The sequence below is a fragment of the Phasianus colchicus genome, chromosome 16, assembly GCF_987193195.1.
Source record: "Phasianus colchicus chromosome 16, bPhaCol1.hap1.1, whole genome shotgun sequence".
Taxonomy (NCBI): domain Eukaryota; kingdom Metazoa; phylum Chordata; class Aves; order Galliformes; family Phasianidae; genus Phasianus; species Phasianus colchicus.
In genome coordinates this window covers 11,873,865-11,891,198 of record NC_143451.1, presented here as the reverse complement: position 1 = coordinate 11,891,198, position 17,334 = coordinate 11,873,865, and the positions used below count along the sequence as shown (strand labels likewise).

General features: G+C 38.0%; 1 protein-coding gene across 3 annotated transcripts in view; it reads left to right on the top strand.

Moving 5' to 3' along the window:
- The window catches only part of USP22 (ubiquitin specific peptidase 22), an 87,968-nt gene that overhangs the window by 35,137 nt on the left and 35,497 nt on the right, over positions 1 to 17,334 (top strand). For 2 of the 3 annotated variants that reach the window (XM_031606517.2, XM_031606516.2), the window contains exons 3-5: positions 5,310 to 5,423; positions 5,958 to 6,002; positions 10,511 to 10,612. In XM_031606517.2, the coding sequence (XP_031462377.1) occupies positions 5,310 to 5,423; positions 5,958 to 6,002; positions 10,511 to 10,612 (261 nt within the window). The remainder of the gene's footprint in view (positions 1 to 5,309; positions 5,424 to 5,957; positions 6,003 to 10,510; positions 10,613 to 17,334) is intronic. The other variant, XM_031606519.2, reaches the window with a different exon arrangement.

The following is a 17,334-nucleotide window of genomic DNA, read 5'->3' as shown; positions in this document are numbered from 1 at the left end:
AACTGGCATATAAATTTACTATTTATGAAAAAGATGTCTGAAGCAAATTTTCTTCATGTGTGTGCAGAAAGAATGTGGGCTTTGTGGTGGTATAGCTTAAGACTGTAAATTCCCTGAACAGTATAGTACTGAAAAACAGTACTGACTGTCTCCAGGGATACTCAGAAACCATCTGGGTGTGGGTCTGGGCAGCCTGCTCTGGATGGCCCTGATGCAACAGGACAAGGTAACCTCAGAGGTTCCATTCAGCATCAGCTGTTATTTTAATTTTCTTCTTTGCAGCAATTGTGGTGTTGATGGCATAGAAAGAGTGAAGGTCGGAGTTGGGAGGTAACCTGGTTTAGAAATGCTGGAAATAGCAGTAGGTCAATGTGCTCGTGCTCTAGGACAAAAAAAAAAAAACACCACCCAAAACCCAAACCCAATGGAAAAACCTGTGTGATGCTTCTTATCGCTTTTTATGAAATGCAGTCTCAAAGAGCTTTTGAACTCAGTTATTGGATTAGGTTGCTTGGGAATCCTTACCAATGCAGAAGTAGAAATTTGTCTAGTAGAACTCTTATCTAGTAAAAATCTAAGGATTTTTGGTAGAACATACGTATGGAAAAATTTTTTTAGTTTAAGCCACACCTAGTGTTTAAAAGATATGTATACAGTTCTAAATTGAGACCATTATAAAGCATTTGCCTGTTTATCTGTGGCTACTGTGTAAACATCGTAGTATTTTTACTGTTAAGCCTACTATATTTAAGGAAAACTCTTTTGAAAGAGCCATTAATTGTACACGTAGTGAGCTGCTCTTTCAGCCATGTGTTTGGGCAGCCTGAATTCTTCCACGTTAACTTCTGTGCAAGGTAGAATTTGCTGAGATCTGCTGTAGTGAAATGTCTCCTTTTGCCTTGAATGGAAAAACAAAACCTGGACAGAGGAGGGAGATGGTTTGAGAAGGATGTGCTCTTTCTTGAAGGCTGTTGTAGTTATTTTAGTGGTGCTAGATAATTAAGAATGTGTCAGAGAAGGTACTTAGCAAAAAATGTACAGCCTTTATGTCAAAAGCTGATTGTACAAGGCAAAACACAGAGTACAGTGTGATCCCATTCCAAAGAACTGTTAGTTTGTGGTTAACTGTGAAGTATGTAGTGCACAAATGCATATAATGTGAAGATAATACAGCTGCCTGCTTGATTTCTAGCTTTGGAGTTTACTTTTTTATTTTTCTAATGTATGTTTTGGTGTTTAACTTCCAGCTGCATGTGAAATGAGCTGTAAAAATGCATAGTTCTGCTCGTACTTTTTGTTGCTTTCAGTGTTGCAGAAAATAACATCTAATAGGCAAAAACGGGTTAAGTGCTTAGAAATTTCAAAATGAACAGGAATTATTTTAAAACACTTGGTGACTTTTTGCTGAGCCAACATCAGTCTCCATGGAGACTAGCAGGAGTTGCACACTTAATCACAGTTCTAAGAAATATCATAGATTTCAGCTGTAGCAGCTGTCTGAGCACTGGAAGCAATGTTTTTGCAGCTAACTGCTCAATGTTTCAGGAGCCTTCAGGATCATAGTCCAAAGTGTTCTTAAAATACATCTCTTGTTATCTCTGCTTCCCTGAGCAATATGAATTAGGCACTCACATCCTGACTGTATAGCAATACCTGTGCTCTTGCAGCTGCTTGCCTGTTCAGTCCTTGTTATTAATACTGTACTTGTTTTAATATGTTCCTTGAATTGTGGGTGATGTAAGATCCTGCTGTATGTGTTGGTTCTTTAACATTCTGCATTGCTTGGGCTTTGTTAATTCGTCACGGCAGTTAATACTTCTGCTGTGTTAGGAATAGTTAATGCAATATGCAATTTCTTGCACAGAATATGCAGATGTGTTGATTTGAGCTGGATAACGTGCCACAACTATGTCACACAAACTCCTGAGAGAATTAATTTTAGCCTAGGTAATATACTAAAATCAAGATACGAATTCCCAGAGCAGAATTCTGTGTTGCTGTGTTTTGTTGTCCTTCATTGAAACAGTTATTCCAAGGAGGATGGTACCAAAGTGTGGATCACAGGTCATCTCCTGAAAGGTATATTGTAATGAAACATGCCATATTCAGCCAAGCAGTATTAGTTCTGTTCACCTGGGTCTTCCAAAAGCTGAACATAAACATTTCTTAGTCAGGTAGGATGTGCATGCGTACCCCTGTGTTACCTGCTTCTTTATGTATTGTTTTCTTGTTCCCACTATCTCTGGCCTCTTAACATTTTTCACAAGGACATCAGTGGATATGCTTGGCAAAGCAAAGCACTCGAGCTTGAAGCACTTTACATGGCTCCCAGATGGAGAGGATGAAGACCTTTTGCTGCCTAAATTTCAGCTTTCACCTCTGAGTTGTTGCCTTCTGAAACTCCTCATCACTTGTGCCGCCTGATAAAGTCGCTCTCCTTCCTACGTTCTCTTCTCTGATTCTTCTTCAGATTGATGCCTTTATTTTTAAATGGCAATCTTTGACTTCCTCCGTATTATTTTTTGCAGCTGTTTAGAGTTTTGTATAAGAAGGGGTATGACAGAAATGACTAAAATTAAATAGCAGTCTGTTGTCAGTATAGAAGGTATAGAAGCAAAGAAAAATGGTATTTTGCAAGAGGTCTTTTCAGTTACTTTGGTGACCTACACATATTTCGAATTTCTGAACTAGGAATGCAGAATAATACAATTCAGTAACATGACAAGATGATTCTTTTAAGCTTCTTCTGGTTCTTTCCTATGAAAGAAATGAAGAAAGCACTTTTATTGGATGCATACCTTACTTCCACAGTGTCATCAGTTGTGTAATTAAGTTAAAACAGAATTAAAATACAGTGATAAGAGCTAATTAAATGTTTGCTTTGATTTTTTGGGAGAAAATAAAATGATCTGAAGGGATCCTGAAACTCGTGGGTTGGTTCTTGTGATCAGAGGGGGGCAGTGGTAGTGCTAGGAAAGCAGACAGCTGGGAGGTCAGGGAGGCAGCTGCCATGGAGGAGCCCAGTGAAGGGACATCCATGGTGAGGAATGTGGGCATCATGGCAGAGCTGGAGGTGGTCTAATCAGGAACGTTGAGGTGCTGGTTCCAGGTCAGTAGTTCCAAACTTTCTCACGAATTTGAGGCCTGTTTCTGTTAATTCTGTGATCTCAAGTATTAATGCAAATAATAACGTTTGTTGTGTGTGTATTTGCATACTTAACTGTTGGGATGTTTTTTACTGGGTTTTCTGGTCAAAAAATCCGGTTTGAAAAATCAAGTTGTGCTAATTGGAAAAAATAACTTAGACACTTTACCAGGAGACTTTTTTTTTTCTCCAGGGATCCTGGAAACTGAGCAGCTGTCTTTTGTCTTTCATTAGAAATTCCTGCCCTTCCTCTGCATTGCAATCAGGCCCGTATAACCTCCTTTTTATTGGTGCTTGAGGTAATTTGTCCAAAACCTATCGCAGTCTTTTTAATGACATAAAAAGTGTTGGCATATATACAGCTGTATTGTTCACATAAGTATGCTGAAGAGAGGACATTTTTCTCAAGGGTCCTTAATCAGGCAATGGACAATTACAGCTTTTACTCAGCCAGTGTTTGTGTTAAACTTTCTGATTTACATCAGAAATTCACTCAGCTCTGAATAAGTGGCTTATGTAAGGTGATCTCTTGTTGGGTTTCATCTTGACATTTAGCACTCACATGCATAAATCTACAAAGTTTGGAAAAATAAGAAAGCACAAAGTATGACTGCCCATTCTGATGGCAGATTGAATGTTTCAGTGCTCACAGAGTGCCCCATTTATCTAATATTCTGCTAGAATCTAATATTGCAGCCCTGCTTTTTTATTTAATTTCATTGGGTAAGGTTGCCTTTAAAAATAATAATAATAATAATATGGAGGACAATATTTGATTTTTGTATCGAGACCAATACTTTGAGGTTTCAGATTCTTTGATAGCTGTGCTTGACTCATAGTACATTAGTAATGGATTAAATATTATAACTCTATAGTACTGTGCAGCTTAATTGTGATTTATTTTTTTTTCCTAACATGGCACAGTGTTTCGTTTCTGCTTTCCAGCATAACTGAGGTCCTCCTTCACTTTTGTGATGTTCTGTTAGAGGAGTTCATTCCATCCTCCTAATAGCTGGGTGGAAATTGTGCTGCTTGATGCTACAGGAGGTAATGCAGACAGCCCTTAGCTTCTTCCACAAGCTGTGGTCCAAACAAAGCCAAAGAGTAAAATAATGAAACGCATAATGATGATTAGCTATTATCTAATAGACATTATGCAAACTTCTTTAAAGTTACTGTTCTCTTTGTTACTTGTTAGAAGTAACAAACAACTTGATGTAATCACTGAAAAATTGATCGAGACGGAGGAGGTTTCCTTTGTTTAAAACAGGGCTGTAGTGAGATTATTTTCATAATATTATTCATCTAGAAATAAAAAGAATGTAGATATAAAATAAATGGGGTATACACTCTGAAGGGAATGCATTTTTCATCTGTCTGCTACATGTAGCTTGTAATTTCTTTTTTTTTTTTTTTTTTAACTTTGATTGTGTTTTTTTTCTGTTCCAATGTACTGAAAAATCAGCAGTTTGCTATGATTAATTCACACGTTGCTCCTCCCTTGGTCTATCTTCAAGCAAAAGGTCATTTCCCAGTTAGTTGCTTTATTTTGTTTGTTGGCTTTCTTTTGTTTTGGTTGTGAAAGGAAAATATTTGTAACATTGCTCAGTGTTCAGATGTCCATTTAAAAGGGAACACTTTAAACAAGGCAAACTGTGAGGCACCAGATCTGTGGAGTAAACCAACTTGCTCAGGGATGACAAGTATCTTTCCTTTTCAGTGTTGTCTCCTGTTTGAGTTTTCACTTGGGTTTTAAGTAGTTGCTTTCCAATGATCTTAGTGACTTTGAGTAGAAATTATGTATGTGTTAGGAAAGGACAATTCAAAGTAATATATCAAGCCTTAAGATTATAACATGGTATTAGTGTATAGCAGCCTCTGTGATTACGCCTTTTGCTTCCTTATGTTTGAAAGGTGTATTGTGAATTACAAACAATTCTGAGGCATATGCTTTATGTTGCTGTGCCAAAAGCAATTGAATAACTCATAATTGGAAATGTTTCCCATTTATTTTTCCTTTTCCACACAGATTCCAAGGTACAGATATTTTCTCATGGATTATGTGGAAGATGGTGCTTGATTTGAAAGCCTGCTCATAAAACATGCATTAATTTATGAACTCACGTTCTCTTTCTCTTCTCCCAACTTCCCTTCTGTTTTGCAGCCATAGACCTTTTGTATGGGGGTATATACTGCTTTATGTGTCAAGATTACATATACGACAAAGACATGGAACAAATTGCCAAAGAAGAACAACGAAAAGCTTGGAAATTACAAGGTTTGGTTTTCCTGCCTGAATTTCTTGTTTCTGTTTTTTATCATACCTGTCCCTCCCATTTTGTCAATGGCAAAACAAAGTAAGGGGAAGAAAGAGCTCTTTAGAAATAGCTGTGTAGGCCATGGGAGACAGAGAGATGTTTAGATAGTGCTTTCCAGGAGCTGCTATTAGTTTTTGTCGTGTGCGCCACACCTACTTGTAGCAAAATTATTTTTAATTGCCAAAAAAAATGTATATCTAACATTAATCCTGCAGTCTTGCATAGTATCAGTCAGGTCTGTACTAGGTAGAAAATGTAACCATCTGCTCCTTTAGGCTGTTGTAGGTGTTATGGGCAAGAAGTCTGTTCCCCACACATGAAATGCCACCTCTGTGTGTGATTTTTTTTTTTCTAATAGAACGTGCCAGCTTACTTGCACTCCTGTGCTTTCACAGTACACGCACAGTATCTATTTAGAAATATTGACACACAAATATATGTACACACATTTGTTTTATTATTCAGTTTGCTTTCCCTAATTTTTTCTTTTTTAGCCTTCACCCCAACAGTGGTTTCTCACTACCAGTGTACAATGACAGGTAAGAGGCGTGGGCTGGCGACGCACTTCACTAACAAGCGTCCCTTTGCTGATTATCCTGCCATTTTAGACATGAATCACAGTTGTGCCAGTTTTATCATGCAAATTGTTTTCCTCTTGTTTGGATATGTTCCAATGAGTGCATAATTACAGCAGACTTAATTTTGTGTGCCCTTCCCTTGACAAAACTACTCCAAAACAAATATTTTCTCCTTTTTTTTTTTTGGAAGTGAAAGGAAGTAGCATTTATCTCAAACTGAGTAGTTTTAAAGCTTCAGTTGTAGTAGCTTGTCATCTTCCATTTCCAGTGGCCTCTAGGGGTATGTTTTCTTAAAGTGGAGAAGTCTACCTTTAAAGACAGACAACAACTGTCTAGTAAGGTCTCTTAGTGAATCCATGGCATCCTGTTTCAATGTGACAGCCTTAGTAAGGGCTGATATGACTTCAAACCATTCTTAACCTCATTTCCACTTTTAAAAATAGCGACTAACATGGTATTAACTAGAGCTTTTCTGATGGCCTATCAAAAGTATAACTGCATTGGCTTGGTTCTTATTACAGATTGCATTCTGCTTTCTGTTAATGCCACATTTTGAAGGTGTGCAGGCATAGGAAGGGAGGACAGTGAGGTTGCCAGCAAGTTATCAAGAAGATACAGAATAAAATGCTGTAGCACGAAGCCCTTCTTTTGAAAGCAAGACACAGCAGAGATGTGGTTTCAGACCTTGTGTTTAGGCTGTGCGCCTTTCCTGAAAGCTCCTTCAAACTTTTCTAAGATGTGTTTTGGGTCCCAAAATCACTGGCCACAACAGGGTAACTCTTGCTTAGACTGCCTTTGAAGAGTGAGGCACCCCAGTTCCTGACTTCTGAATGTGTGCATTCAAAGAACGTTTTCTTAACTGTGATGAATGTTGGTGCCTTTTGGACCAAAATAGAGCTGTTTTGTTCTCCAGTGCACTCCTGCCTGGTTCTGAGGTAACACAGCCAGCTTCTTAGTGGCTTGCTGTGTCCTCTTAGACTTCACAGGCTTGTGGTGAAGAGTGTGCATGTATATACGTACATACACACTTATGTACGGATGCATATTTACACCAGTGCATACATTGCATCTTCTGTGCCAAGACAGCAAATCCGTAATGACCAGTGGAGATACAAAATGGAGAAGACAGAAGTTTGTTTTAGATTGCTGGAGTACATGTTTTTTTTTAAAGCTGTGGCTTAGGAACTTTTGTATTGTGGCTTTGCTTTGTGAAACTGTTTCTCAGCAAATTTATCTGAGGAATGAAAAAGAAATGGGTTTATGAGTAGTAGTAGAAAATTACGTCCATCTTTCTCCACTAATACAATCCATTTCCTTGTATCTGAAAAATCATGAAGTCTGAAATGAGAGGAAACCCTTCTTCCTCTAACCAGGATAACAAGATCATTATTACACTAATGTACGTTTCCAAGCTTCTACCTATGCTTGAAGAGTGTTAAGGTAAAGTTTACAGGATGTTCACATAACAACATGATGCCTGGAGAAGAAACTTTAAGAAAAACCCCAAATGTCATGAAATTCATTTCATACTCTTTGTAATGTTAACTCCTAGCTTGATGATTTCACAAGCATGACTGCAGTTCAGGGTTATATGATATAACACTGAACAAGTTGCAGCTCTTCCTTTTTTTTTTTTTGTTACTGAATATTCTTTAATAACAAGGGAGGTGAGAATACATGGAACCCTTCATTCTGTTTAATGTCTGTATTTTTGGGTGGGAACGAAGTGAGATTTCCTGAAAGATAGGAAACCAAACAATCTATGCTAATATTACTCGCAAAATTGTGGGTTTTATAAGTTGGGTCCTGTCATTATCATCATCTTCACTCATCCATGTGTGATAAATTCTTGAAAAATGAAAACTGGGGTATTCAACTTAATAATATGAATTGTTAGCTGGAGATTTCACATGCTAACTTGAATCTGGTCATTTTGTAGCATCATTTAAAAAAAATGATGAACCTTCACTCCAGTAACACTGCTTTCCTTTAGTTGTAATCTATGCATGTTTTGCAAATCTTTGCTTAAGGTAATTTATATTGGAGTTTTTGGCATGTTCATGGATCTTACTACAACTTTATTATTATTGGTGAATTTGGTAACCTTTAAACACTGAACCATCCATAGTAGGTGGATCTGGTTTTGTGCTCTTTTTTTCCCAAATTTTCAAGGATAATAGACTGTGTTCAGCAGAAACAGAACAATTTTTTTATTTTTAAGTTTGACTTGTGCTCTTTCTAATGAAAGGCTTCTGTAAGAAAGTGTTCTGTCTGTCTGTGCTGTGTTTCTTGTGGCATTAACCGTACGTGGTTGCTGTGTTGATCTCATTTATTTTAACTGAATGGTGTCCTATTTGTCCAGAATCCTGCCCAGCTTGTCGTGTTTATCTTCAATTGAAGAGCTGCTCTCATGAAATGCTTTAGTTGCCATCCTCTATAAGCATTTAAACGTGTAATTATATATAAATATATGAAAATAAATTTGAGCAGTCTAACTGATCTGTGGGACTATTGCATGCTTTAAGTGGAGCGCACGTGTGTTTCCAGGTGTTAATTTTATTTGTCTCAAAATGCAACAACAACAACAAAAACACCAACCCACAGGATTTCAACACATCTGAGAATTTTCTTTGTTTGCTTTAATTATTTTATGAGATCTCGTTTGTGAGATTTCATCTTGCTATCAGGCTGCACCAATTTGGGGCCTAATTAAACTATGGGGAAGCTGAACACAGGAGTCAAACTTACAGTTGGCGAGTGCCATGGTTGGTGCTAACAAGTGTTGAAGATGATATTGAGATTTTAAACAGACCAATTTATATCAATTCCTAGGGGAATATTACAGATGTGAACAGGTTCCTGAAGACGTCCAATATAAAAAGTAGTGGAAGTCAATGTTCTGACATACGTGTACTGCCCATACCTGCTTCTCTGGAGTTGCTTTGTTCAGTGTGTGCCTACTTGTACTATATAGTGTATTCAGAGCACTGTGCCTGTTTGATCTCATCTATCTGTTATGCAGTAATTAGTTCCTTTTCTGTTTTCCTGGGTGTGTACCTTGATGCTGAACCTTGGATAAAGGAAAGGGACTGTATAACTCCCCTATTTTTTATTATGCTTCTCGCATAAAATATTGTTGAACCCAATAAAATAAAGGGATGCATCCATGTAAATATGAATTTTCTTGTCCTCAGGAATCCGAAAATGAGATTCTTTATTGCTAGAACCTGGAGGGTCAGTAGTAACTATGAATTGAACAGTTTTGGGTGGGTAGGTTGTGAAAAGCATAGCTATTTCTGAAAATGAAGATCAAAGAGCTATTAAAATTTAATGTATATTATGCAGAATGTGTAAGCCTCTAGCTATATTTTCTACTCTTCTTTTTATATGTATGATTTATAATTTATTTTCTGTAGCACAGCACTACTTCTGCTCCATGCGTTCCATGAAAAATAACACTTAATTGACTTTAATCCTCAGTTTTAGAATAGATTGCTTGTCATCTTATTATTCTTTATTTTTAATGCCCAGATGCTTTTGACTCACTATAACTGACCTTGCATAGTAATTTCTCTGTGCTACATGAGGCACTGCAACGGTTCTTAACTGATCAGCACATGAGTCTTTTCTGGTCTGTTTTTCTCATATCAGATTTACACTGAACACAACTGTGCTTACTTCAAATAAATTTGCTGTACTGCTTAACTGACTCATTTCTACTGCAGCTTCTTTTGAGCACTGTATCATAAATACAGCGTTGATGTTTAAAGAGAATACTGGCAGATTACAGCTGCAGTTTATGGGAAGGGTAGTTGAGCGTTAGGAAAGTTTAGGTTGATTGGTTGTTGTTTTTAAACCTACTACAAATCAGATTTTTAGGTATTGTTATATACGTCACCAAAGTGAATCTCAAATACTAGAACTTGCTGATATCCAGTGCTGCATAAGAAGTCATGTTTAGTCACAGTACATCATAAAACAAGTACTAGGAGAATATGCTGTTCAGTATATCTGAACTAGTAATTTCTGCTGGCCACCTATACTATAAAGAATAAGATTGTATTTGTCCATTCAGTTGGCTGAGCTGTGATATATTTAATAACATGTCAGAGTTTGCTAATGAGATTTCTTGGCTAGCCATTATCTTATAAAATCGTTGGTGGTGCTGTCATCCTCTGAGCACAAAGAAAGTAATGGATTTTTTGGGTAACAGTGGCTTTACTCTTGTGCTGGAGTGTTATTTTTATTTATTTTTTTAAATTGGAAGAATAGTTGTCCAATAATGGAAAACTTACTTGGGCTTTGGACGGTTGGTTGCAGTCCTTCTGAACTTTTTTTATTAAGAAATCAGTCTCTTGTACATAGATTGATTCTAACTTAATGGACAGTATGTTGGAAGTTTTAACTTGAACGCAGTTTTTAATACTTTTACTAAACAACTTCCTGAAAATTTCTTTTCGTGTGCTTAGGCATTGGAGAGAAGTATTCAACATGGGAGCCAACCAAACGAGAGTTAGAATTGCTACGACACAACCCCAAGCGGAGAAAAATAACCACAAACTGCACCATAGGTAAGCTCCAGAAACCCCTTCTGAAACTGATACTCAGCCACTTGAATTTTGAAAATTTTGTCATATTTTTCTATAAACATTTTTACCCTGTGTATCCTTTCTTAAACTTAAGTTATTATCTGACTGATTATTTTATACCACCTTTTTCTCGTGTAAAAGATATCTGCTCTGTCACTTCAGCTACTGACGATAGTTCATCTGTCTAACAGCAACAAAGCAAGAAACTTTTTCACAGTATGCAGTTAAAGACTTGAATGATGTTATCTCAAGTGAGTCTTTATCATATCCCACATAGGTGTGTGAAAGGAAATCCTCTAGTTCAGACGTATCTTTAATTATAGGAGCATGTAAGTAAATCTGTTTTAGCAGATAGAATAAGCAGGGTGACATCTTCTTGCTTTGTGTTTTAAACTCTAAATGGGGTCTGATTTTTGTGCTGACTCCGAAATGATGTAATTTGTTCTCCTGCATGCGTCAAATGGCAATTTTCAAACGCATATCAATACTTAATGCTTAGAGTTCAGTAGTTTGGAGCAAAGAACTCTGAAATGCCAGTGTACCTCCTTATGGCTGGAGAGTATTCGGGTAAGAGTGATGAAAATAAGTGTTTTCCTATTTATTTCTCGTTGTATTTTGGTTGGGCAAGTAGAGGAGTAGAATTGGCTTCTTGACAACTGATAGGTGACTGAGCATTTTCCTGTCCTGTTCAATGCACGATAACATTTCAGAGCTGAAGGTACAGGCATGAAATGGCGTAAAGGATTTTTCCTAATTTTGAAATTTCTTTTTAATCAGAATGGATTGCATTTCAACGCATTTGCTGTTGTCAAAATACGCTGAATGTAATCAGTACAACTTTTATGCAATGAAACATAATTCAGAAAATCATAACCTAAAATACACTAATGTTCATGTAAAATAAAAAGGATTGAGGAGCACAGTTTGTAAGCTGAAAACGTGGATAGCTTGTTAATTTTTAAGAGAAGACGTGTGCATCTGTAATGGTGGAGCAGGAAGGATATTTGAAGTTTCCAAAGTGCAGATGTTTTATCAAGCAGCTTGGGAAAAAAATAATGAGGCAGAGATTGCTTGTATCATGTTCACAGTAGGATTCTGCGTTCTGAGAAACTGCAGTGTATTTTGTAAAGACTGCTGAAAACTACTTAAATGATAGAATTGCACAGGACAAAAAAGAAAAAGTTGGCTTGATAGAATTCTGAAGGTGAGTGTGACCTTTCTGAGGAGTAGAAGCACATTTATGTGTTGTTTCCAGTTTGAAAGAATGCTTGCTCTTAAAGGACTTTAAATTTTTCAGTCTGTTTAAAAAGGACACGTCTGGTTGCATGAAATCTCATACAACACTGGGTGGGGGAGTGCTCATAAAACACAGGGGATAGGGATAAGGAAAATGACTGATCTCTTTACTTCTGCAGGCATGCTTTTAATAATTTCTCCTACTGAGCCCTGGAGCTGTCTGTGTGCTGAGATTTAGAAAGAGAAAAAAATCAAAGCACCCAGGAGACATAATGCAGTTTTGGGCTACAGTTAAAAGCAAAAGACTAGCTTTCTTTCACAAAAATACATTGGAGGTTTAGCTGAAGGAAGAAAAGACCTGCCATTGTCCTTGAGCCTTTTCTCTCCATCTAACCTGCTACTAAATATATATCTGCTTCAGAGTATTTTCCCTTCGCTTTCCTCACGTTGACTTGTCTGTTTGCAGTTTCAGATCAGTGAAGAGCCTATATGCAGGCTGAAATGCTGCAATTATCTGGACATGCCCATTTCTCTTTTTCTAATACTCAATTCTTTTGACATCAAGTTTTATCAGTTCCATAGCAGATATTAGTGAATCCAGATAATCTTCTGAGGTAGGTAAGTGGTTCAGAGAATAGGCATCATGTCCAATTATTGATTCTGAATGAGGATCATGTTAGTGGCCATCTGTGAGCATTGCACATCTGTTTACAAAAAAGTTAAAGCATAACCCGCTCCCTTTTACACATAAAATGCTTTCTACGAAATTATATTAAAAGGAAAATCGGGGTGTTTGCTTTATTTTTCTGTTGTAACCTCCACAGGTACACTGAGGGCAGTCAGGAGGCAGCACGTTTTAATGGTTCATTGACAACCCTCTGAGATATTCTTTTGCTGATAGTGATTTCAGCATTTGTAGATGGCAAGTGTATTACTATAACAACTGAAGGAGGTGGGAATCCAAAACCCTGACAAAACATGACATGAAAGAAAGGATTTGCTTGTTTATGAAGATCTTCCATGGGATTTCTAGCTCTAATAACAACATTTATCAAAATTGATGTTATTCATATCTATAACACGCTCAAGTGATAGAAAAACTGCAACAAAATACATTCTATTGCATGTTTATATGACACTTTTACAGGTGAATGTTCTGCTCTGTGGCATAACTCTTCTTGTACAAAGTCATTTTTTTAATTCTACATTTCTAGCAGTCTTGCAATGCATCTCAGTCTTTGTGTGCTGCTTTTCTGAGCTGTTTGAACTCTGTACAGCTGCAGGATTCATCTTTCATTGTCATAATAAAATCTGTCTGAAGAATACTCTGTCATGAAATGAGTGTGTTATAACGGAGGATTGAACTGGTAATTCATTTAGAGGCAAAAATTCTAGCTTTTGATTTTGATTGAAATGTTTCCCTTTACATGAGAGTATGAAACTTTTTGGAGAAAGGAAGAAAAGGTGTTACAAATTCTGCTAGGTTCTTTTTAAAAATGGTATGTTTTCCATAAAAATGGTTTGGTTTCCATCTTGTATATATTTTTCCACCTAGCAAGAAGATATACTAGCTAACTCTGCTCAAATCATTGTCTTGCAATGGAGTAAATTGCTCTTCAGATGAAAACTCATGTCAGGCTCTGCTGCGCAGGCCACAGGAGCTGTGCTGATTCCTTCATTTTGGAATCTAGAGGAAGAACTGTTCCCTGTGTTGCATCTAAGCGTTTCAGAAGTGACTTATTGGAATTTATTATTAAGCAAGTGGGAATGTTGAATATCTGCATCCCAAAAGCCACAATGCAAAATCCTTACACGCGGTGGACATCAACAATGCAGGCATTGTGTTCTCTCGTCTTATCAGACTTGAAATGCAGAACTTCCATATTTAAAGATATTCAAGAAGAGTGTATGGTCTGCTCATACTATTAATGTATGATGTGCTTTTTGGTAGCAGTATGAGCGGAAGACATTCTCACACCTTCTGGTGACCCACGTGCTGTAGCATGCTGCTTTTGTCCCTGTGCTGCCACAACCATTTTTGGGTGAAAAGATGGAATATTGTGAGGAATGCAGAGGGAGAGGGGGAAGGAGATGTTTCTTAAAGGTATTGAGTGTTATTTCAGTAGCAATAATGTGTCGTGGCCTAGAGTAGTCTTCAGAAATACTCCTCATGATTTTGGGATTGAAGTTGGTGTTTCTGGTGTCCTATGAACACCAAAACTTCTATATGGAAAACAATATAAAACTTAAACAACTATTACATTAGTTTCTAACAGCATAAAAGGAAGATACGATTTTTCAGTCTCTTTCCTGTGAAGACGTTGCCTTCAATAAATGAGGGCAATGATCAAGCTTGAGTTAACAAGCAAGATCTTTATTATAGAGTCAGAGTTGAAGTGAAAGTAATACAGCATCATTCAGGCACAATTTTTCAAAGCCATTCTTCCTCTGTTGTCATTAGTACCCCCAGAAGATGAGTTCTCCTGAGTACATGAAGTATGAGCTTGGGATCAGCTGGTCTCTCATTAGCATATGAAGTGACTTTGTGGCTAAAAATTGGTACATTAACAATGGGAAGAATTAGACTCCCAAGGCACATGGGTAATTAGCAGGAGCCACCTGGGATTAGAAGGCAGAGGGTATAGCCTTTACAGAAGAGTGAGCAAATCCTTTTCAGAATGAATGGGAGACATGGGGGGGATTGCAAAAACCAACAGGCACAGTGTGGGAGCAGGTGGTATCCTGCAGCTGCGCAGCACGGAACATGGGATGTGACAGCAGCAGCAGGATGGGAATAAATGCTGCAGCAGAGCTCCTGCGTGAAGGTAGCAAGGGAGCAGGAACAGGGAGACCTGGAAGATACTTGTGGTTCTCTAGAAGCACTTTGTGATCCTTCAGAGTTCTGTAAGCTGTTCGTGGGCCGCTGATGGGCAGAAGTAATGGTAACTTGGAGGTATTGTGCTTTGAAGTCTTTTGCGAATGTACTGCCGCTGGGTTTATTCATCGTGAAATTCTTAGCTCTAACTGACATTTAACTAACTTACATTTAAGTTATTGCTTTGTAAGCAGTACTGGGTCTATATTTGAAATCAGATCCTCAAAAAGTGCACCTTGAGTGGGATTTTAGGGAAAATGAGAGGTGATGGTGAATCTCAAGAATTCTGAAGCGTAAGTTGTGATTTACACAGTGGGTTGTAAAGATTTGCTTTCAGAATGTCTTGTGGGGGCTTTCAGAGTTTTGCCTGTTCAGCAAGATAAAATATAAATCTCTCTCTCTCAAAAAAAAAAAAAAAAAAGTAGCCTTTTTGTGTATTGATAGTCATTTGACTGCACATCACTTGATTTTTCCAAAGCTAATGCCAGGTAGGATGTCATAGCATCTTTCAGCAGATGCACTTCCTGTTTGTGTTTTGTTGTCTTGTCACTGTTTTTATGGGGTGAGTGAATGTTGAGGGAACCAAACCCTAAAAAGCATTTCTTATGAAAGCATTGCTGAAGACTTTTGGTCTTTTCCCTCTTCCTTCTCTCCAGGTTGATGCTATCCTTTTAAGCAAAAGAACCAGCTGCAAGTGTCTCTCTGATACCAGCTAAGGGTGAAGATGTTACAGCTGAGGAAAACAGCTTTCCTCCATCAGGGAATTGCCCTTTCCTTTTATTTCACCCTTGTGTATTCATTCGGTCCCTTAATTCCAGCCATGTGATCCCACCCTCTCCTGGGCATTCACTCAGGCTGCTCTGTTCATTATCCTGGCAGACGGCATTGTGCTTTTTGTTGGCCATGCTTTGGCAAGAGCAGAGTTCTCCTGTGTTGCTGCACTCAGCAGCTTTCAGAGCTGCTGGCCCAAAGCAGGGATGCATCAACCTGCACAGGCAGCAGCCACGCAGCATCCGAACTGTTCTTTCACTCACCTTCTAGGAAAACCAATGAAGACAAAATGCATTGGACTGGCACTTCAGTGGGCTTGAGCTTAGAGTGAACCAGGAAGTACATCTTAAACAGAAAACAAGCTTTGCAGGCTTTTTGTTAGTCAATGTGAAGAAGACAGAGCAGCATTTTTAGAAGTTAGCACTAGCGGTACACTACTGCGGCCTCTACTGTTGCTTGTTTAGGTACTTTTTATTTTTTCCAAAGTGTTTTGCCATGATGTGTGTTCTTTTTAAATCAGCATTATAAGGCTGAAGTTTGTGTCCATGTTGGCTTGTGCCATTCACCATTCCTGCTGTAGTGCGTATAGATCACTTCAGGGCTTATGGCTCTTCATTTTCAGCCTTCGTCTGCAGTCCTCCTCCTCAGGAGGAAAATAAAAAGACAACTAGAGGTAACTAATATAAAATTTGGCCTGTTTTTTTTTTCCTAAAGATTGGAAAGTAGTTAAAACTCGCAGGGCACGTTTTTCAGCTAGTAAAGATTAGAGAAGGGTGGATACTGATTCTTTTTGCAAAGCACTTTTTGCCCCAAGGCTGTAGTCCTGCTTTCAGGTGAAGGATGCTGCAGCAAAGGGAAACAAAACCAGTTGACAGAACATCTTTTCTCCTACGGAATACCAGACAGCTGTAATGGGAAGGGAGGTATTCAGCAGAACTGACTTGGGCCATTGTTGGGCCTACCTCTTTTTTTTCAGTTGATTTTTTTTTTTTTTTTTTTTTTTGCAGCCATGTATGGGTTGCTGAAGAAGCTAACAAACTTCACTAATGTAGATGAGGAGCATTCTTACCAGCTCTTAAAAGTAAGATACTTTGATTTTTGGGATATCTGTGTACAGAAATAAATCCTACGTGTTTTCTTTCCAGTAAAGATTAACAGAATGTCAGATATAGTTCTGAGAAGTTACCTTGATGCTTGAGCCTGGTGATAGGTTGGCACTGAAACCAGCTTTAGCAGGGATGTGCTAAATGTGTGATGAGGAAAACCTTAATCTCAGGGTTCTTCGTGAAGGTTTTGGTTTGCCTGGCTTTATGTGGGAGTGGTTTAATTCGCAACAGAACAGCAAGCTGTGTATCTGCTGGCTTGAGGAATAGTGGTTTTTCAAAAACCTTTGAAGAATTCTTGAAAATGTAAATGTTTTTGCTTCTTTTATCCTTCTTGTAAGTCTTGTTTTGCATGTTTTGTTAGTAGGGGGATAAAATCAGTGAGACACTGAAGTGTAGGCTGCAGTAATACAAAATACTGCTGGTGAAGAAATGTTTGAAAAGCTGGAATCATAAATCCTGGGCATTTGCCTCCAATTCAGCCCATGAAGACAGCAGTACCAAGTTAAACTGTGCATTAGGCAGGTTGGAATTGGGTTGAATTTTTCTGTTCCTTCTTGGGAAAACTGCTGTCCACGTTACTCGCACAGAAAACATTTTAATTTTGGAACTGTAGGTGGCTCTTGGGGGTTTGAGACAAAGAAAGCTACACTGAGTTCACTACATGGAATTCCTTGGAAGACAGTTCTTAGTCCCGCTTGGGTCGCATTCCAAACTTC